This window comes from Apiospora kogelbergensis (assembly GCF_038363985.1).
Source record: "Apiospora kogelbergensis strain CBS 113332 chromosome Unknown utg000001l_segment0_segment0, whole genome shotgun sequence".
NCBI lineage: Eukaryota > Fungi > Ascomycota > Sordariomycetes > Amphisphaeriales > Apiosporaceae > Apiospora > Apiospora kogelbergensis.
In genome coordinates, this window is record NW_027117418.1 from 2,913,655 (window position 1) to 2,935,251 (window position 21,597).

Here is a 21,597-nt window from a genome sequence, read left to right on the forward strand (position 1 = left end):
AGTGGTGGGGCGCTGGGGCGCGCCTTAACAAAGCCGAAAATCAGATGGATTTGTTGCAGCAAATGGCATTGCTGGATTTCGGCATCTGAGGTATCTACTTACTACACTTGCTTACGTACCGAACCAATGATGACTGCCTGCATTGTTCTCACACTCGAACAAACCACAAGCTGTGATGCACTTCCGGGCTTACTTTCTATTTACTTCCTCGTCGCCACATCTATTGTAACACGCTCATCCCACAACAATGTAGGGTAGGCAGCCTTCTTATGAATTGACCTCAACACAGCGTCTAGGAGAATGCCACAGTAGCCAGTTTCAGAAGCTTCTGCACGTCCAGAGACCGCTCGGATTCCACCATCGATCGCGTCTTTAGTTGTGCTGCCTCCCGTACACTGGCTTGCTCCTCTGCCGGTCCGAAGATGCCCTTGCTCCAGCCTCTCCCCAGAGCCTCAAGCGCCTTGGCCTGCCCGCTTCTTTGATTCTCAACCATAGCACCGGACTCGTCTGCCGTGAGCACGGCAAGCCACCTCATTGCCAGTGCTCCTGAGTCAGACCTGCTAGGTGTTGCGCATCCAAGCGCCGTCTTGAAAAGCTCCGTCGCGCACCCGAAGAAGGTGTCCCTGGCAACAGATCGTGCTAGCTTGGTCTTCTCGACTTCTGACACCACCCTCTCCAGTACTTCCATGGGCTTGGAGACCAGAAGAGGGCGGTTGTAAGACGACATTACCACCTTCAATGCCGCCGCCATGGTGTTGCGTTCCATTTCCGTCAAATCTCGCTTGGTCTCGTCCTCCGAACCAAGATGTTCTGCAACTACGGGAAGCACCTCGCTGTACATGTCTAAATCGTTGCGCTCTGCTGCGAATATAGCTAGAGCTTCAAGGGCATGCGGTCGATAACTCTCATTGTTGCGCTTGGCTTCACGAAGCGCAATCTTCTTCGCTTGAGCCGCCACAACAGCGTCGGAGCCCCAAATGGTCTTGCTGTGGTGAACAAATGTGGGAAAGGACCTGACGAGTTTTTCTTTACCCGGGAAAGTCTTGAGAGCCAGCGATTTATCAAGAACCGGCCATATCCTTTGGAGGACTGACGTAGAGAATTGTCCATCTTTGCCTACAACGTTACTAATGGCAGTGACCAGAGACGCCATGGTCAAAGCCGCGCTGTGCTGGAGTGCCCATTGCGATGTGTTGAGACCCATCGTAACACACTGCACGATTTCTTCGACAAAGCGCATTACAGTGTGGTCACCGCCAGCGTGTTGGCCCCATACCGCTTCAAATTCTTCCGAGACGTATTCATCCGTGTCATGCTTGGCCACGTAGGCCAGGGGTAGCAGCCTCGCCTCGAGGTCGCTGAATACGTCTTGTGATATTTTGGCCACTGCCAGGACCGTATCGGCAACCTTTTGACGGCGACTATCATCCTGGGATGCAAAATACGTATCAAACAATTTGACAGCGAAGTGTTCGCGCGTCTCGGGCCTGGCGGTGCGCAGCAAGTAGGCTGAGCTTCTTGCGTAGGCCTTGCTGACTTCGTGATTACGTTCCAGAATGTGGCTTTCCATGGATTTTAGCAGCATGGTATTGTAAGGTGGCAAAAGAATACTGTGTCGTAGCGAAAGCGTGTTGAGAATCTCGGCACAGCCTACTTTCGTCTGCAGCCCGATTGCCGATTTGATCGTCTGGACAAGTTGGGGTACCAACTGCTTCATGACCTCGTCATCGGCGAAACGGAGGCAGTTGAGGATGCACTCGAAGAGCGGAGAGCGTGTGGCGGCGGTACTTCGTAGTTTGTCAAGCTCCTCTCGGTCCTGCTCCCCAACGCGTTGGTAATGGTAGTTGATGGCCTCGGGCTCAATTGTGCCCAGAAGCCCCAAGCAATGGATCACAATCGTTGGAATAAACGGCTTTAATGTATCTCCACCGTTCTTCACCACGTCCAAGACTGTCGTGATAGCCATGTACTGGACTTCTTTCACAGAGTTTTCGATCCCCTTTTCAGATAATAAAAAGGGGAGAACCCGAGCTACCATGGCCTTGGCCGAGGATGTGGCGTTGTTCTCTTGCAGCTGCGTGACAAGTGTCTTAGACAACCCCATGCACAACTTCAAGGCCGCCTCCCGAACCGATCCTTTCTGGTCGTCGAGAACTCGTAGCGCCACCCTCCAGATGTTGGTGTAGTACTTTTCATACCGCTGGAAGGGCTGACCGTAAACGAGATCCGCGATAGCTGCACAGCTGGCCTCCCTCACCCGCCATTCCCTACCATCGAGGATGCTTTTCAACAGATCGTCCATGATGGCATCGAAATGAACATCAAGTGCAGTAGTTGGGTCCTTGACAACAGCCTTCCATATGTCATCCATCGAACGCCTCACATTGGCATTCGGATCAAAACGGTAGCGATATAGCTTAGGATAGATCTTGGGGTCTAGCTCTGCGTCCGACAGGATGTTGCTTAATCCGAATTTACCGAACGCTGAACGGGCAGTCCACGTAGCAGCATTAGTGGCTAAAGCCATGAACTTGTAAATGAGACTCTGATCGCCCACTTCGTTTGCGAGATTGATGATGTCCTTGTAGGAGGTGACGGATTTCCCCTCGCCGGTAGGTAGCGCTCCCGCATCGAACAGCTCCGTTTCGTCGTCGACCTTGAGCTGGGTTTTGGTGCCAGTAAAAGTAGCAACGAGGTCCTTGACCAAGTCGCTTCGAAGGGAAGGGTCGCCCCTTTCATATACTAAAGCCAGGCCCCTCGAGGCTGTCTCTTGAACCAACTCGTCCCGTGCCGATAGGAGCCTCGTGAAGGCAACTTGGCATTCCCTGAGCCTCTTTTGGATCTCTTCAAGGTGAGAGCCATACTGAATCAGGCAGAATAGCCAAATCCCACTCGCTTTGAGCAAGGATGGTTTGGTCGCTTTGCAGCCAGATATCAGCTTTTCTATGGTCTCGGTGATACGTGCCTGTCGTCTGCCGAGAGTCTTAGTGATTTCACTGTTGGTCGAATCTGAGCTCTCAATATCCAGGCCCAGTAATATTGCCTCCGAGTTCCATCGGAAGATGGCGGCCGCGATGGCTTCACCGATCGCAAAATGCACTTCAGTTCTTTTCACATCAGATAACCCAAGCAGAGCGCCTAAAATGGCATCAACCGCATCAGTATCGGCTGCTGAGGGAACCGCGAGCCTCCCCAATGCGGTGATTGCCTCTTCGTTGTGAGATTTCCCAAGCCGCTCCAGATAACTGATCACTTTCTTGAAGTCACCCTCGCCAGTAGGGTATGCTAGGTTCACAGTCCATAGTCGACCAATCACCTCAATGGATGCTGTTTGGACTTGATCATCCGAGAAATCCATGGCGGATATGACAACGCGCCGAATAACCTCGGTATTCTGTGATACAACTTCGTCGGAAAGTCTCCCATAAAGCGCTGAATGGTACATGTAGCTACCAAGGAAAGCTAACGAGCCTTGGAATAGGCCACTCAGCGCGGCGGGAGGCTCTTCAGACGATCCCACCGCATCCCTTAGTTGAGAAAGGTATGTCGCAGCCCCCTCATTCCACGGTGCAATAATTCCAAAAGCCTCCGCTGCTAGCTTCCTGACTCTTTGATTATTGGACTTGAGCAATGATAAAAGTTCGCCTACGCGCGGCGCAAGTTCTTTGATGATCCCATCAACCGGGGCAAAGGACACTATTTCAGTGAAAGAGCGGATGCAGTCCTCCTCCCCGATATCTGGGTGGTCTCGAATTCCATCAAGTGCCGCATTTAGTAGACGAACAAGGCATCCATGGTTACCACTGGCGATATAATCCCTGAGAGTAGCACGTGCTGGAAGGTCATTCTGTAGACGCCTCTCAATCTGAGGTTCCCAGTCGATTTCGACTGCATCGTCTCCTACTGCCGCGAGTTTGATCATCTGTGTTACATACTTGATAGCGGCGGGAAATGCCCGTAGGCGTTCGTCAGTGAAAAGGGGATACGCAGATCTCTGATCAATGACCATCTGGTCATCCGAAGTATCTCTAGACACTAAGTTGAAGAACCAGTCGATTAATTTGGTCCAGTCTGGAAGTACCAACGCTTCGTCAGGTCGCAACTTGGTCGCCCACCAGGGATCCAGGCCTTTCTGGCCTTCTTCATGTATATCGCGGCGTTCAGAGGAGCCACCACCTAGAGCGAGAAGGTCGACCCATCGCGCCTTGATGTTATTGTACGGTAAGCAGTTGTTGGCAAAGCGGGCTGCAACATGCTTCGCAGTCCGTAATCCTTGACGATCTGGTAGCGTCATGTAGTCGACGAGTAGGATCTCGAGATCGTGATGATCATCTTCATGGTGACTTTGAAACAAGCCCATCATGCTGGACAACGCACTTTCGATATAGACTATAATATCCGATGTCGAGTCAGATACAAGGGAATCGAACAACCATTTCAGAAGCGAGTCTTTCGCCTTGTGCTCAAAGTGGCTCGCTCTCGCAAGGGTACCGATTGTCTCGTAGGCAGTTGCGCGAAGCCTTTGTTCGTCCAGTGCTCGCGATTGGTTGGCGGCAGATGCAGCTTTGGGCCAGCCCTGTTGCAAAATATAGTCCTTCAGCAACAAAACAAGGCTGGACCCCGCATCTAGAGTCGCTCCTGAGCTATTTCTAGCTATCCAAGACAGGAACCCAAGCAGGGCCTTGTGTAACCGGAGAGACTCCAGGCCCCCGACGGGAGCAGTCTCACCTGTGGTGAGCTTGAAGTCATCTTTAACCATCTGTACCACTTGGTTCCCCATATGACAGGCAGCCGCTGATTTCGAGAGTGTCTGGAGAACTTGTATTCGATGAGATGCCGGCAACTCCCTGTCAAGTGGTTGTCAGTGAATGAAGGTATTTTTTGGGAAGAGTCGTGTAAAGTTGCGGAACAGCAAGGAAGCGCAACAGCGTGCTTGCCATGACGACCTACCCATGCAAGTCAAACAAATTTTGAACAACGACCAAGTCCTCCAAATCGACCTTGGTTCGCTTAAGCAAATCCTCGGCAACGGAGGTCACTCGGGAATCTGTCAACCCAGCTGCACAAAATGCCGGTAAGAATCGTTCTTCATCCACGAAGGCGCCACTCGCGAGAAGGTTGATGGCCTTCAGTCTGCATTCTGGGAGACTAAGGCTCCCAGACTCCTTATGATTCCACGTCTTGGGATCATTGGCTCTCAGGAAATTAACTTCATCCGGCTTCAATCCCGAGGGCGAAGCTGCCAGCACCCTGTCAAGATCAGGACCGTTGGGAGCTATAGCCATGTCTTGCCTTAACAAGAACAATTTCCCTAGCCACCGTGAAACATACTGTGCATCCGAGGTGGAAGATAACCCAATATCGGCACGGAGCGCGGCGTCTTCTTTACTTCCCCTGGGTGGAACTTGAATCTCCAGCAAGAGTCGCAGGAGGATGATGAAGATACCGGCCGAGCTGGCCTGATTGGGTTCGTTCGAGATGGAACCAGTCACGATGGGTAGCAGTGACCGACGTTTCGACTGATCCAACCGAACAAGACCCTTCTTCACAAGACCTAGGTCCAGCTGCTTGACTACCGGGGAACTGGTGGTTTTGTATTGCCTTAAGAGAGCTGCAACCGGTAAAATGACTCTAGCAAGATTCATTGCACATAAGAATCCACCATATCAAGCAGCGAGGGAAGGGTTACTCACGAAGGCGGTTGAATGAGCTTCGTCACACTGATGTAGGCTTGAAATGCCTGGTGCATTTGTCAGTAGTTTCTCATTACTGGGAAGGTGAAATGAAGGCGGGATAATAGCATACTGCATCGCGGACAGATTTGTGCTGACTGCTTGCGTGTTCGAGAAGTGGCACGAGTTGGGTCTCCAAGGCTTCGCTGAGCTTGGTCTCATCAGTCGACACGTTGGCGATTCGATAGCGAATCGAGGAAACGGTCTTGAGGCCCGCAGCCTCTGTTGCAGCCGCCATTTGCACGTTGGCAAGGGAGTTTCGCGATTGAGCAAGACTAATACCAGCGTCACTGGTAAACTGTCGTCTTTCAACAGCTAAGGTGGAGAAGCTTCAATCGGACCATCCAAGTTCACTCAGAAATAAGATAGATGAAGTCAAAAATGGGTTCGTCTTCAAAAGTCTCGGGCTGGCTTGCGTTGGAAGGTCTTCTGGATGATAGACGGCAACGGAGTGCGTCAACTGCAACCAAGCAGGCAACTGGCCAACGTGGACGTTCAGCCACAAGTGGCGGGTGCCAGTTTTATTTGAGCTCTCACCTCCGTCCTTCCATAACACGAAGTTGAAGGAAGATCCATACCAATCACTCTAAATAAAAGCCCTGATCAATCATCGTCTACGGCGACATCGATCTTTGGATTTGGTAATGGTAGTCGTCTCGCGATTTTGGCTCGTTTAGTTGATATGAATACCTTCCCTATTACCTGTAGTGCAATACAGACAGACAACTCTGCGTTTGCCCATGACTCCGCGTATCAATGGAAATCAAAGGATGGTCGTAGGTAAGCAACATTCCCACGTCGAAAGTGCCTGCCACAGAATCCGATGCCATTACGATCTTGAACTTCTTGACATATACCTACTTACTGTGAGAATTATTTTCCGCATTTGCCCCGGCTATTTCGGATCTAGAATTTTATAGTCGCCGTACGGAGGATTTCGTTCATTCACATGGTTATGCCCAGTTGCAAGAGGGTCCATTAGGTACATGTAGTGATCGCCCCTTTGAGCTAGGTAGGTACCTGGTCCTTGTGCCGAGAGATTGACGGATTGCTCCATTCGATCATGAACCCGGCAATACCTAGATAGTCAGATGGCGGAGCTGGCAAGCCTATCAAGAGCTCCAAGTTACACAAAGGCACTTGAATGCACTGGAGAACCGGGAGTGCCGTTGGTGATGGGGCCATAACCAACTACGTACTATATGGGCACAGCGCGCCACATTGCACGCGCGGCCTTGGTCTTGTTCGGTTGACAAGACAGCGCATCTTTTATCTGTGCATTTCACTTCAATTTCTCTCGCGTTCGTTCTAGGAGCTACTTCGAGAGGGTTTACGGGTACCCAGAATCTCAACCTATTTGCTGCTTTCATTCTCGTAAAGGTTCGAGCCGTCGGCTGGCGCCGGAAACCAAGTCTTGCAAACCAATCTTCGCACAAGTATGACAAATGTCACTTGACCTAGTGGCTGCCTGCATGCGCGACTGGTCTCCAAAGGGCTGGGTAGAGTCCTGGCTCGCTACCTGTGACGCGACCGATGGAAACACCCCCCTTGGCTTCAACTTCGGGGTGGTCCTTCATTCCTGAGACTAGATCGAAGCTACACAGGTCCCACGGCTAGTTTCAATATGCATCGACCAATGTGCAAAGCCAATTGGTGAGTGGATTCTAACTACCAAGAGCTCCTCAGATTGAGCAAGCGAGGTGGTATGTATTGGTACTGGTAGACATCGAGCATTTTGCCGATTTTCATGGGTAGCATTGGAGGAATCATATCTACCAGCATTTCATCAATGTAACCATTCTGAATACCATGTTCATACATACATATGTAGGTCTGGTAGGTGTTTTGCTGGAGATGGAGGGGCTGACTTTTTGAACAAGGATGCTTGCAGATCATGAAATTCCGGGGCCGCACTCCTCCATTCTGATTCGAAGATGCGTTCCCAGATTTCGTTTGCCCTGGATCTTCGGGACTGTCGCTTTTTGTACACGTGGGAAATACCTGGTAGCTAACCCTAGCAGGGGAAAAATCTCGATGCGGCAACTTCCGTTCAAGTCGCGATAAACTACAGCGGTAGAAACGATTAGACACAATCCGAAAGCTATACCAGCCAGTGTCAATTCAATCAAGCAATGGGCACTACCACACCTAGAAATCGACCCAGGTGGATATTTGCGAGTGCGGGGCAAATGTACCCTGTAGGGTGTTTGTGAGGTCTTCGCAATGTCCTCAAACAGGCGCTTTGCAGTAGAGCTACCAGCTACCTACCTCGTTCCTCGCCGAGGTGCCCTGGTGCGCGGTATTCTACCACCTGGAAGACTACATGCTAGGGCATGCTATTCAGTGTAATTGATGGGAACTAATCATCTGGTACCACCCGATGTGCACATGCACGTAGGCCAGGACGCGTTTCAGGAGGAGATGGGCCGAAGCGGAGGAAAATATCATTTACTAACTGGACAAACCAGCAAGCAAACAACAGGCCGTGGTTTATTGCAGTGATCAATCACTTGGCACTGGTTGCTCGTAGCAAACAAAAGAGCGGCCCTGGGATCATCAACTCATGCTTCCATGTGCGCACCGGGCGATTAATTCTGTGGTCTTCGCTATAAGCCCGCGTACGGTTAGGTAGAGCAGAAGTAGAGGTCTTGACACTATGCACATCATTGATGAGGGGGTGGGCACAGGTTCAAACTGGCCAGCTCTTCCCCACCAAGATTTTCGCAACTCTCAAGGGTGACTATGCGGCTGAAGTCTCGCATCCAAAGTCCACGCTCGATATCTCTCTCGAACCTGAGCACTCTAGAACTATACAGAATGAGATTTCTTGCACATTAGATTCTTTCCGATTAAAGGCCCATTTGAAACATGCTCAATTCAAGCCGTGATATCGTTCATCGCAATCTCTAGCTGTGATACTTAGACCCGATTGACGTAGTTTCAAACCAATTTAATAGGGCAGCAACATCTCTATGGTACGTGCTTTAGTGCGTAACCCTTGTAACTTTAGTTCAGCGAATATTTGAGCCCACATCGACGCACAAGCCTTTCAAGGTCGAGTTACATTCATCCAACCAAGTCTTCCATCTTGTTTGCCCTGCTTTCAGGCGTTTGCCCGTTGTAAACAACAAGGTGATTGATTATCCCCCTGGCCCCCTGTCTCTCCGGAACTGCGTAGAAAACAGACACGCCAAAAAGCCGAGGTGTACTGGGGCAAGTGGCTGGGAGTACCAGCTATTATCATTGCACTCTTGGGGTGCTAACTCCAGCAAGAGGTACGTCATTTTAGGTCACGGCCCCAGCTCGGCAACAGCTATGGGTTAGTAGCTACTATCTTCTACCAACCACAGAAGCTACTAGACAAGAATACATCTGATAGTCGGTCGGTGGGTTCGGGATCTCGCGAATCTGACTGGTATGCAGCCATATACTCTATGAATCTATCTGGTGTGTTCTACCTTAGGCCAAACCTACTGAAGCAATGGGCTGGCAGGGACGAGTAAGGAGACACATGTGAGTTTGCAGCGACTTGAGACTTGAGGCTGGGGACTGCAGACTGGAGACTGGACAGATCAATCAATCGATGAAATGCAAATGCAACTGATCTGTCCCATATCTGCACCCACCAACTTCGTGTGGTTAGAGTTCAGCACTTGAGTCGCGCCAGCCACCCCGTATCTTGCTTGTATCTTGCATACAGTAGGTTAGGGACTACAAACCGTGCTGGTCTTGCACCAATGCAATTTACAACCCTGAAACATATCAAATTATCCCACGCGGCACAGAATGAGGAACGAGGAGGATGACTAGGTAGCTTGTGGTCTGCGCGTTTGTATCGCCAACGCCTGTCACAGTGGCATGGGGCATCTTTTTCCTCCCTGCAGCAGAGGCTTGTCTATGTGTGCTCGTATAACCTTGTAGGCCGGACTGTAGGAGGCTGTATGCCGGCAGTGAGCCTATTGCCCGCAGTAGCTAGCGAACTCACTCAGGGCTGTACTTGTACTGTCAGCGTACTTGAGGTCGCAAAAGCATGTACAAAGACCAGGCAGAGAGACGGGCTTGTGCTAAGTGACTAGCGGCTCACAGAGTTTTTGCGGTCCTCCACCAGGCCTGGCAAAGCCGCAAAGTCAAGAGTCGTCTCCTCCACCCATTCCCCATTCATTCCACCATCCTTTTCCCACTCACACGCAAACCAAACCGGCACCATCGTTGTCTGTCTGCTTTTTGTTACTGCTTTCCGGTCTCTATCTCTTCCACACAGTCTCGGTCTCTCCTTCTCTCTTCTCTCTTCTTTTTTCCTCTTCTCCCTCCTCTAACCCTAATTCCCCCGCCAGCTTCGTTTCACCCCCTCTGCCGCTTGCGAAATCGCTGCCTGTTTGGCTCGCTACTTGTATTCGTTGTGTGCGTTTTGCAAGAAGCTTCCTTTTGGTGCTGGTTCGTTTCCTGCTGTGTGCGCGTGCGCGGCCCGTTTCCGGTAAAGCCGCCGACCTCTCGTCAACTTCCGCATCGTCGCGCAAAACTTTTCCCTCCGTTGCGGCCTTTTCACATTGCTGAGCACCACGCCGGTTCTAGTTCTACTTCAGATCGTACCGCCCAATTTTATCCCGGTGTCTTGACGACGTGCGACACGACGACTAGACCCCCGACATTATTCTTCAGTCCCTCCCGGTATTTCTCGGCCTTGCGGGTGTTCGTTTCCACGGCGCTTGTGATCTCTGCTGCTTTCTCACGTCTACATGACCAAAAAGGGCGTCATTTGGTGCACAAAAGTAAGTGGCCCGGCTTTCTTTCCCCACCCTTCCTCCATGCTGGGGTAAGTAGCGATCAAGCTTCTGCTAGCCTGCCAACCTGTTGTTCGCCTTGCCTCTCGACTATCGGGTACTGCTCACTACGACTCGAGCCCGGATTGGATCCCTGGTCTATTGGCCAAGTCACCTACCGGGTCAGCATGCGGCTCGCTGTCTACGACAGCCCGGGGTCATTGAATCGGGGTATACAAGAAGTTTGCTGGACACAGCGTGTGGTGCGACTATCGAACGTCTCTTCACTCGCTCGACCGAACCGAACTCCTTCCCCCGCTCGGTGCTAGATACACACGACTCATCGCGAATTTACTTATTCGGACTTATGTTTTTGGGGGGCAACTCGATTGGACTCGTGGTATGCGAAAAACCAGCCCTACCCCAAGTAGGTTCCGCCGTCTAGTCGAGGTTCTTCACCTTATTCGACCACAAAGGCCGGACTCCAGAATCGCCGCCCCGTAAAGGTGGTCAGTCTCCCAGTGTGGCGTTTGCGGCTTCCGGATTCAGACGCGGGGCTAGTTGCGCAAATGTGCTCATGTCCTGGTCTTTTCCATGAAGGGCATGCGGCCCCTCGACCCCTCGCGACGAGACGTGGTGCATCATGGCCTTCTCAAGAACATAAATGGCCCCCACCCTAAAGTCGAGCAAGTTTATGGACAGCTTGTGGAGAGCTCAACGGACTCGGCATGACATGTTCACTTGGAGTATTGCAACCGCTCGATATGCATGCATCCCAGAAACCCCTTCAAAGCGGAATCTGCTCACAGGGCCCGGTCTGCTCCCCGAGCGTCCATAGAGAGAGTTATGTTGCGCCGTCTCTGGACACGACCATGCCTTATCCCGCGCCTGCATATCAACCGCTTTAGCCCCTGGGCCTAGAAGCTAGGCGGATAGATTGTTTCTACGTCCACTCAGTCTGAAGTAAAAGCCCGGAACCCTTCTTGAACTAGGTCATGGCGCCTGGCCAAGCTTGATCGCTACTTGCCTCGTGTAATCAGTTGATCACTACTACTTTGGACTGCATATTAATCACCGGCACACATAGGTTAGGAATTCCGAAACTCTTATCCTTTAGGTCGTATCACGACTTGACGTTCACTTCATTCGTCTCTCTTGATCAAGCGTCTCTTCGAATCTTTTGTTGGCGAATCGGAAAATTTTAGATCGAGGTCTCGGTTGTCGACGTTTGCATTTCAATCCGCATTCAGGCAGGAAAACTTGGCGACGTCGGCGTTCGTTACTGGTATAAGCACACCTGGATATCAGTTGGTAAGTTCTGCAATTTCCCGAGCATAACGGGATGACTTTCCTCGAGCCGTTTATGCATTTCAACCCATTGCCCCTTGTCTTCGAGTCCTTGCTTTATTCGTCTTGATTGTCTACACCTTCACGATAAATTGAGGAGGAATTGTCCAAAGCTGGTCGAACTCTTGCAAGCAATGCTTTATTGGCATTGTGCTGCGGTGCAGGCCTCTCTTGGGTTGAATTCTCTTGAGCATGGATGTGTCGCTACTGCCGATAGTGGTGGAGCAAGAAAATACTACCTCGTGGTTGTTGCTCTATGCTGAAATTTTCTTTGGGAGAATTGAGCGGTTCCTTTTACTGACACGTCTTTGGCGCAGCTTCTACGCTCCTCACGAGTCTCAACCTACTGTTGCACATTAGTGTAAGGCTACTTTGTGAGTACCCCTGATTGAGTTGCTCTTCGTTATATAACCTTGGTTACATTGTGGACGTCTTGGAGTTATCCTAGCCTCCTTATTAGTCACACCCCTGGGACTTAGTAGTCCCATGACCAGGCCGCGCATATGCTCAGTCATCTAACTGGAAGTTGGTTTCTTTTACATGCAGTGCAGTACTCAGACAACCTTCAGAGATGACGAACGGCCAACACAGCTGCGTTCAATCCATATTCAAGTCTTGAAATGCATTGTGGTCAGTTTGAGCAAGGTCTCGCATCATGGCTTTTCCATTAAACGACTTTTTTTGGCGGCCCTATATACATCTTATCAAACGATGTTATCTCAGGAATCTCTAAAGTCATCCTCCCAGTCTTTATTGTCCCAGGAGTTCGTTGCACTTTCCCTAACTTGGGAGACGGCAGTAGTTCATGTCGTCTCATTAGGATGATACTGAGGCCTGATCGTGTAACAAATCTGCCTGTTCGCTCCTTATACTCTCTTTACACTCTTCTTTCACAATATATGTGGACGGCTGTCTAGGTTCACCCTTCAACCATCCCCTTTGAAATCCCTTTTGCCAAGACCCGAGCATCTCTACTCGATTAATAAACCTGCTGCAATTAGGGGAATACTAGTGTATTGCACGTCTAGCTAAGCTAGTGCTCAGAGTCGCCTGTCGCCTGTTACCTGATACATCCCGCTGCCAGGAAAATCTTGAACAGCAGAACCCGTTTTATAACAGTCCTTGGGTTTACCCAAGTATAGTAGCGTTACCCTGTAGCGGATTCAGTTACCCCTATCCGCGATGCCCCTTATATGCTCAAGGTCTTGACAATGGAGGAGCACCCAGGTCACAAGTGATGCCTCGGCAACAATACCCTTTATCAATGTCTCGGCGACGATGTTTCATTATTGAAGTGGCTTTGGGTTCATTCAAATTACGGAAGGTCCTGGTTAGATCGTCTACTCTGGGTAATACAAGATCACACTTCCTTCCCAACATTTCACAAACCCATATTTCCGCCCATCTGGATTTCCACCCCCAATACCTTGCATCCTTTCCTTTCACCAAGTAATACCTGACTGATAACGTTTGGTGCATTCGTTACTTGCAAGCAAGCACATCCTCACCCGTCGTCTAGCTAGTTGGCCACACTTCGCAGCGTGCCAGCTTGATTCCCAGGGCCCCTCCCACGCTATTTTAGCTTCCTTTCACACGCTTCTTTGATTCCTTATACGCAACTTCTTTCGGTCTTGATCTGACACCAGTCACCCCCAGGTCCAGTCACTCCTAAGTCAAGATGGACAACTTCAACCCTTACAATGGTAAGGCTCCTTCCAATGGATCCGGCTCCCAGGGAGAAGGTGGCTCCCAGGGCGGAGGTCCTGGCCTGCCTCCTTCCGGTCTTCCCATTGCCCCTCCCAACGGCCAATCCGGCGGTGATGGTTCCGCTGGGTTCCCCTCTGCTGATGCTGCCCGTCAAACTCTCTGGTAAGTTGGTTTCCTTCCCGTCATTTACCACCATTGGTGTTTCCAACATGGATGTGCCCGCGCTTTTTGCGTGCGTATGACATCATGGGCGCCCTGTAGAAGCTGCTCAAACTTGGCAGGCGCAACCTTGGCCCAGGCCCACCGCACTTGTCTGAAGTGACCGTTTCACTGACCCATTTGGTGCACACAGGATGGGAGAGCTGGCCGGCTGGATGGACGAGAGCTTCATCCGATCTATCTACTCCTCTGCTATGAACGAGAATGTCCAGGTGAAGATCATCCGTGACCGTCACTCAGGGTAAGCTTTTGACATCAATCTTTGGATTGTGCGCTCTCACCTAATCTGCCACCATTATTAACATATTGTAGCAACGCCGGATACTGCTTTGTTGAGTTCACCAACCCCGAAGCTGCTCAAAAGGCACTGGCGCTCAACGGCACCCCGGTTCCCAACACTGACCGCGTCTTCCGTCTTAACTGGGCCTCGGGTGGTGGCTTAGTCGACCGTCGCGACACCAGAAGCCCGGAGTTCTCCATCTTTGTTGGCGACCTTGGCCACGAAGTTAACGAGTTCGTCTTGGTTGCCCTGTTCCAAGCCCGGTTCCCCTCGTGCAAGAGCGCCAAGATCATGACCGACCAGCAGACTGGCCAGTCCCGCGGTTACGGATTTGTCCGCTTCTCCGACGAGCAGGATCAACAGCGTGCCTTGGTGGAGATGCAAGGTGTCTACTGCGGTAATAGACCTATGCGCGTTTCGCCTGCAACCCCCAAGAACAGGTAGGCCCTCCTCCATCGGCCCCTCCCCACTTTGAAGACATCCTTTGCACTATCGGAACGTATCACTGACGCGTCTCAAGAAGCCACCAAGGTGGTCAGTTCCAGAACTTTGGCAACCCTGCCATGATGCCCCCTCAGGGTGGCATGCAACCTCCTGGAGGCATGAACAACCAGTGGATGGGTCAGCAGCAGCCGAACTACGGCTTTCAGCAAGGTGGCGGTGGGTTCAACCCCATGGCAATGAATCAATTCACCGACCCCAACAACACGACTGTCTTCGTTGGAGGCCTTTCTGGCTATGTTACCGAAGACGAGCTTCGCTCTTTCTTTCAGGGCTTTGGCGAAATCACCTACGTCAAGATCCCTCCTGGAAAGGGCTGCGGCTTCGTCCAATTTGTCCATCGCCATGCTGCTGAAATGGCAATCAACCAGATGCAGGGTTATCCTATTGGAAACTCTCGCGTTCGTCTGTCTTGGGGCCGCTCCCAGAACAACTCAGGCGTAGGTACTCCCTATCGCCCTGCACCCCCGCCTCCTCACTACTGGCCTCCTGGCCCCCTGGCCCTCCCGGCCCTGGTGGTCCTTTCGGTGGTCCTGGCTTTGGTGGCAATGGACAAGGTCCCCCTCCTGGTGGCCTGGGTCCTCAGGTTCGTGTCTGCACCTTCCAGGCTTGTTGATGACCATGGCAGCTAACGTTGATATAGTAAACGCCTTGATACGATTCTAGCATTGAGGCGTCCTGCGTTCCGGCGTTTTGGTCGCTTTACTGCGCGTACATCTTCGGTCCTGCTCTCTGGTTTCGGCTTGCACACTCTCTTTCCAATACGACGTTTCCACTCCTTCGTCGTCCTCGGGGCGACTCACGTTTCAACGCACATTCCATTGCCTCACCCATTTCCTTCCAACCTTTTCACGACCGAATCCCGCGCCTGCTATCATGTCGTCGACGGACTGGGACATACCCAACCAAGGCGATGAGCATGTGCTGTTGACTACTGCACCGTTGACCAGTAAGGCTGGTGGCATGCAGGTGGCGGGACACGATCTACTTGCAGATTTCCGACATTCGATATTCAGATGACGAGACCGATGACCCGTCTCATAACGTCTTTACGCGATGAATTGGCGCTGTCCTTCACGAGGGATGACCTTTGTTTCGGGTTTGCGTGGTTTCTGAGCATTTGAGTTTCGCGTTGCATTAAAATAGATGCTTTTTCATCTTCTGTCTTGCTTGCCTTCTATTTGTGACCTGTCTTGATTTTACGCACAGGCGGCCCGCTGGCGATTTGGGTATAACTTCGGTCCTTTTTCATGATGTATTGTCTGAATGACAGAGCTGGCCTTTTTTTCTCGCCTTGCCGAGCCATTGGCGACATGATTTGTATGCTCGAAGTCGAGCTTCCAGGGGCAGCTTTTTGATCCTGGTCTGGAATCACCACAACCGTATACCCTTTCCTTCTCCGTATTTTCCAGTCAGTATCAGGTAAATCCAACGAGGTGCGTCGGGCAAATCCCGCTTTGGGTGTGGCCTGGATTCTACCTGCAGGTAAAGCATGCGCTTCTAAGACCTGTTTATCTAATATTGCTTTTTGGGAGCTATGGGCTCGGGGGCACTTTTTCATGTGCCGATGGAGTTCAAAAAACACTCGAGTCAACGGGCATTGAGCCTCGGCGGAGGACTTTACAATGAAGAAAGAACCACCTGTTTTCGTTTTCTTGTGGCCATTGAGCAATCCCAAGCATGGGACGACATGTAAAAAGACAACAGAGATTGTATACAACAAATTGACCTCCTACATCTTCCGTACCACAGATCGACGTCAAGATGGATATGATGCGAGTAATCAGATTGGCCCAGGGACGGCGCATCTACTGTGCACGCGTCCCGCGCCATGTCTATTGATGAAAAAATCTGGGGGTATAGTACACTCCGTTACGTCTGTCTGGTGACGCGTTCGTCAAGCTGCAAACCGACAGCGAGTAGCCGTCACGAATTATGCCGCCGAACCCCTCCTTCCCTCCCCAACCCAACAACACCTTTACTTCATTTTCCTCGTTATATCAACAAAAGAGAATCTGTGCGACACCACAATTTCGGGGCCTTCCTGGCCCATCTTCCTGTTCATTACCCACATGCAGGTGGTGGCTATTACGTTCAGGGCATCTCTTCCTCGTCCAGGGGTTCAACCCGAACTAGGATCTCCTCGAGTAGCCCTTCTAGGAATGTGCCGACTTCTTTGCCCATGCCGACTGGCTCGCTCTTGTCCAGCCGGTCAATCTCCTTGCAAACATTGGCGAGCTTGTACACATGCTTTCGGATTTTGTCGTGGGCTGCTTCGGCCCGCTGCCTTTGGGGGTGTGACTCTCTCATTGCGATAGATCTGCTGTAAGCGAATTTGCCGTCGTTTCAAAGCCTCCTCGAGAGCTGGGAAGATGACGTCGTTCAAGGCGTCCAGATCGCCGTTGGGGTTTGCTGGCGCCGGCGAAGGGAAGGTCTCGGGGGCTGCAGAGAGCTGTTTGGGCTGGGCTTTGGACGGGAATGCCTGAGGGCTGGGGAACACTGGTTGCTGCATGGCAGGTTTATGCTGCGACGACTGCGAGGCAGGTCCCCGGAAAGGGGGATCTCGGGGAGGCTCAGAGGACTGGCCCTCGAAGAGACGCGTTGCGACGGTTGCCCCGGCGCATAAAGCGAGGTCTGGGACTGTCTCGGGGCCAGGTGTGGCGATTGGGCGTTTAGTTGGAGCTGGGGCGGAGGAGAGGTGATGTTCATGTGCCCCATGTCCCACCGTAGCTGTTCTTGCAGAGCATGGTCATAATCTGTCGAGTTCATGGTGGGCACAGCAGGCGTGTGCTTGTTGAGCGGCCGCGGTGTATCGGGGTCGCCATAGTATTTTTGGGGGATGAGGGCAGAGGCACCTTGGTTGGGGATGCCGGAATGGAACCAGGTACGGGCTTTCGCTGCGGAGACACCTGGCGTGATGTGCCGGTCGAGGGAGAGTTGGCTGCCGCCTTGAGGGTGCTAGAAACAGACGAGCCATTGAAATCCTGCAGCTTAACAGGTGATTGTCCCCTTGGCCTCTCGCCGTAGTCGCCCTCCAGAGGCCTCGAGGCTCTAGCATTCCTGGCCGAATCATCCATCTGGTTGAGGCCTGGCCTCGTCACGATGCATCCGCGGTCGCCGACGAGACGCACGGTACCAAAATCCCACATGTCCTCGTTGACTGGCTCCCTCTCGCGCACTTCGTCGCCGCCCTCCATCGCCTCCTCGTCCTCGGACTTATGCGTGGCGCTCCAACGGTTGTGTCGTTCAATGAGCTCCGTCAGATACGTCGTCTTCTTAGCCCGCCGAATAAAGGCATGCTTGAGCAAGTCCCTGGCCGAAGGCCGTTCCTTGGGGTCGCGTTGGAGGCAAAGCTCGACGAAATCCTTGAAGGCTTTGGTGAAGTTGCCTTCCAGCCTCGGTGGGTGGTTCTTGGGAATAAGAAAAAGCACCTTCATGGGGTGAATGTCGGCGTAGGGAGGCTCCCCGTTGGCCATCTCGAGAGCGGTAATGCCCAAGGACCAGATGTCAGCCTTGTGGTCGTAACCTGACTGCTTGATGACTTCGGGTGCCATCCAGAATGGAGTTCCGACGAAAGTGTTCTTCTTGGTCATGGTGGCGGACAGCTGGCCGGAGACACCAAAGTCGGCCAGCTTCACCTGGCCATTGGAGCCCAGGAGAACGTTTGCCGCTATACATGGACGCGGTCAGTCGTTATCCGAAGCCATGATGGGCCGAAGTGGGAGGATTCAAAGGTTGAAATACTCACCCTTCACGTCGCGATGCAGCTTCTTGTCGGCATGCAGGTATTCCAGTCCCAGCAACAACTCGCGGATGATGATGGCAATGTAGTCCTCGCCGATCATGCCCGGCTTCATCAGGTCGGCACAGCTACCGCCAGAGCAGAACTCCATGACGATCCATAGCTCTGCGCCCTTGGCATAGGAGCCATAGTACTTTGTGACGTAGGGGGACTGCAGTTCCGAGAGAATGGCAATCTCCTGTATGATGTCCTCGACCTCGTCTTCGGCGCTCTCGATGTCAATAACCTTGATAGCGACTGCCTGACCGGTCCGTTTCTCGACCCTAGCACGGGGCCTGCAGTCAGCACACATGTACCCGGACTTGGATGCGCCCCGTTGAATCGGAGGCCATGTACTTACCCCTTGTAAACCTTGCCAAAACTGCCTCCTCCTATACAATACTCTTTGGTATACAGAAGCTCCGGGTCCAAAGCCTCGTTGCTGTTGTCGTCGTAATCTCGGTCGGCCATGGTCGAAATGGGGATTGCGGATTCGTTCGTAGTGCTCGTCAGTCGTGAAGGGTGCGGTGGCAGTACAGGCTCTGTCTGGCCGTGGATAGCTGGCTACGGGAACAGCATAAGTTGGTGGTCGGCAAACGAAGGAGTGGACGGGAACGAGCGGCGGGCGCGAAAGTGAGAGAGATGTGTGTCGTATCCAGGAACGCGAGATGTGACCGCTAGGACCTGGCGGCGGGTATATCGATAGAAGAAGGAGAAAAGGCTTCGCAGTGCAATGCAGTGCAATGCGCCTCGGCCGAGCAAAAGGGAGCAGCTACTGCACAGGACGTGGCATGCCACTTTCGCCCCGGGTGAGCAATGCAATGAGGTACAGGCCCAGATGTTGATCCGACAGAGAAGATACGGATGGGCACACGGGTTCGGGTGCGAGATGGCCGAAGGAAGAAACGAATGGATGGGGGTGGATGGATGTGCATGCAAGCAGGCGGGTAGGCGGGCGGGCGTGGGTGCGTGGGTGCGTGTGTGTGCGTGTGTGTGTCGGCTTATTGTTGTTTATGTATGTTCAGCTTCCCCCTCCCAAGCCTAGCGCGGGGTGTCCTCTGGCACTCCGGGTGTGGATGGGATTCCCAGGATGGCGAAGTGGGATGGGACGGATGCAATAACAAGAAGGTCGCCAGGGAGATCATGTTTCAATGGGGGGTGCATGTTTTGTTTTTGGGCCTGTTGTTGTTGCATAGCACCTACCTACTACCTGCATAGCCAGATAGGCCAAGTTGGCTGCGCCCACCCCCTGCCTGCATTTCCATGTACATCAACTCAACACCGCGCGTTCTACACGGTCGCGTTTGGGCGACGACAAGTCAAGTGGAAGAAGAAAAATACTTTCGCCGCCAGATGTTGTCTGTCCATGGCTGTCTTGGAGCCTCCCCGGACGGGCAGTCCCGCATGCACCGTCCGTGTGTCCGCCGTCCCGTTCGGCCACAGATTCGCCCAGAACCCGCCTTCTACATGTCTTCTCCACACTACTTCATCACCACCGCCGCCGCCAGCTGAGTCGGTGGGATGCTTGTTGCTACGTCTCTCGGTTGCCCTTATGGTCATTTACATTCTAGTGGTTGCTTGGATTGATGGATATTATCCTAGTCTACCTACAGTACAGTTTAAGAATCATCAGTTGCCGTGACTCCATGCACTCATGCTAGCATCCCCAGTGTTTCGACTCTGGTCTATGAAACGAGCCATATACAAAAACAGGGGCTGTGGTATCAAGGTTGGGTATAGGGGTTTCCTAGGGGGGAGGGGGTAGGGGTTTTACAGCGTCTCCATCTTGTTAAGGATGGCGCGAGTGAATTCGTGGGTGGTGGCCTCGCCGCCCATATCCCGTGTTCGCGACTTGCTGTAGAATTGGTCAGTAACTGGGTTAATCTGGGACAAATGTGAAGGGGTGTTTTGGGGGACGTACCCCTCGGCAATGACGTCGTAGACGGCCTTGGAGATGCGGTTGGCATGGTCGTCCAGACCAAGGTGACGAAGGAGCATGGAGCCGGAGAGCAGGAGAGCGGTGGGGTTGGCCTGGTCCTTGCCCTTGATGTCGAGGCCGACGTGACGGCAGCCAGGCTCGAAGACGGCAACGTCACGGCCCATGTTGCAACCGGGGACGATACCCGGGCCACCGACGAGGGCGGCGCCAATGTTGGACAGAATGCCACCGTACAGGTTGGGCATGACCATGACGTCGAACTGCTGGGGCTTGGAGACACACTGCATGCTGGCATTGTCGACAATCATGTCGTTGTACTCGAGGGTCGGGTACTCCTTGGCGACACTGGCGCAAGTGTTGCGGAAGAGACCGTCGGCCAGCTTCATGATGTTGGCCTTGTGGATGCAGGTGACCTTCTTACGGCCGTTGGCCAGGGCGAAGGAGAAGGCGAACTTGGCAATGCGCTCCGACTTGGCGCGGGTGATGATCTTGAGCGACTCGACGACACCGGGCACACTCTGGTGCTCCAGACCGCTGTACTCTCCCTCGGTGTTCTCACGGATGATGCAAAGGTCGATGTTCTTGTGGCGGGTGTCGTAGCCGGGAATGTTCTTGATAAGGCAGATGGAGGCGTAGATGTCGAGCTCCTGGCGCATGGCAACGTTGAAACTCTGGTGGCCGGATCGGCTGATGGGGGTGTGAAGGATGCCCTTCAGGCCCAGCTTGTTCCTCTTAAGAGAAGCGACCGACTCGCGGAAGGCGGCCTCGGCACTGCCAGGCGTGCCCGAGTCGACACCCGACACATCGATCTGCTCCCAGTCAATGGGGACGTTGTCGGCCTTGAAGATGGTCTTGACGCTCTCGGCGACCTCGGTACCGATGCCGTCACCGGGGATCAGGGAGACTGTGTACTTGCTGCCGAACTTGGTGGGCTTGAACATGTCCGACTGGATGGTGGCGTAGGACCGGGCGGCAGCATGGGGTTGCTGGTGAGCAGCAGCCCGCACCAGGCGCTAAAGTAGCAGGACACACATGTCAATGTCCCATGTTTCCACGAGAAGAAGAGTGCGGGACAGGAGGCGGGACAAGAGGCGGGACAGGAGGCGGGACAGGAGACAGAGAGTTCTGGATTTACCTGAGCTGCACGAGCCGAGTTGCGCGACAACATTGTGGCAGATGCGATTGTCTTATTGCAATGAAAGCGAGGTCGAGGTCGAGGTCGAGGTCGAGGACGAAAATGGGAACAGAGGGACCTAGAGATGAAGACAAGTGTAGTGCGAGTGCAAGTGCATGTGCATGTGCATGTGAAGAAGAAATCTTGGAATTGGAAT

At 52.6% G+C, this 21,597-nt stretch overlaps 4 protein-coding genes across 4 annotated transcripts; 1 reads left to right on the forward strand and 3 right to left on the reverse strand.

The window, feature by feature from the left end:
* Positions 1–292: 292 nt before the first annotated feature.
* Positions 293–5,970, reverse strand: PG998_000907 (proteasome stabiliser-domain-containing protein; the record flags this gene model as incomplete). Its single annotated transcript, XM_066867725.1, has 4 exons — positions 293–4,847; positions 4,951–5,631; positions 5,694–5,740; positions 5,806–5,970. 4 exons carry the CDS (start codon positions 5,968–5,970, stop codon positions 293–295), a joined length of 5,448 nt encoding a protein of 1,815 aa, XP_066736140.1.
* Positions 5,971–13,517: 7,547 nt separating this feature from the next.
* PG998_000908 (uncharacterized protein) lies at positions 13,518–15,178 on the forward strand (the record flags this gene model as incomplete). The annotated part of the gene is made up of 4 exons (XM_066867726.1): positions 13,518–13,708; positions 13,899–14,006; positions 14,078–14,485; positions 14,566–15,178. The coding sequence occupies 4 exons, from the start codon at positions 13,518–13,520 to the stop codon at positions 15,176–15,178; spliced, it is 1,320 nt and encodes a 439-aa protein (XP_066736141.1).
* Positions 15,179–16,640: 1,462 nt separating this feature from the next.
* Positions 16,641–18,798, reverse strand: PG998_000909 (uncharacterized protein; the record flags this gene model as incomplete). Its single annotated transcript, XM_066867727.1, has 6 exons — positions 16,641–16,796; positions 16,849–17,228; positions 17,272–17,302; positions 17,402–18,216; positions 18,295–18,623; positions 18,689–18,798. 6 exons carry the CDS (start codon positions 18,796–18,798, stop codon positions 16,641–16,643), a joined length of 1,821 nt encoding a protein of 606 aa, XP_066736142.1.
* A 1,299-nt stretch (positions 18,799–20,097) lies between these two features.
* PG998_000910 (Isocitrate dehydrogenase subunit 1 precursor) lies at positions 20,098–21,434 on the reverse strand (the record flags this gene model as incomplete). The annotated part of the gene is made up of 3 exons (XM_066867728.1): positions 20,098–20,182; positions 20,249–21,279; positions 21,402–21,434. 3 exons carry the CDS (start codon positions 21,432–21,434, stop codon positions 20,098–20,100), a joined length of 1,149 nt encoding a protein of 382 aa, XP_066736143.1.
* Positions 21,435–21,597: the final 163 nt, after the last annotated feature.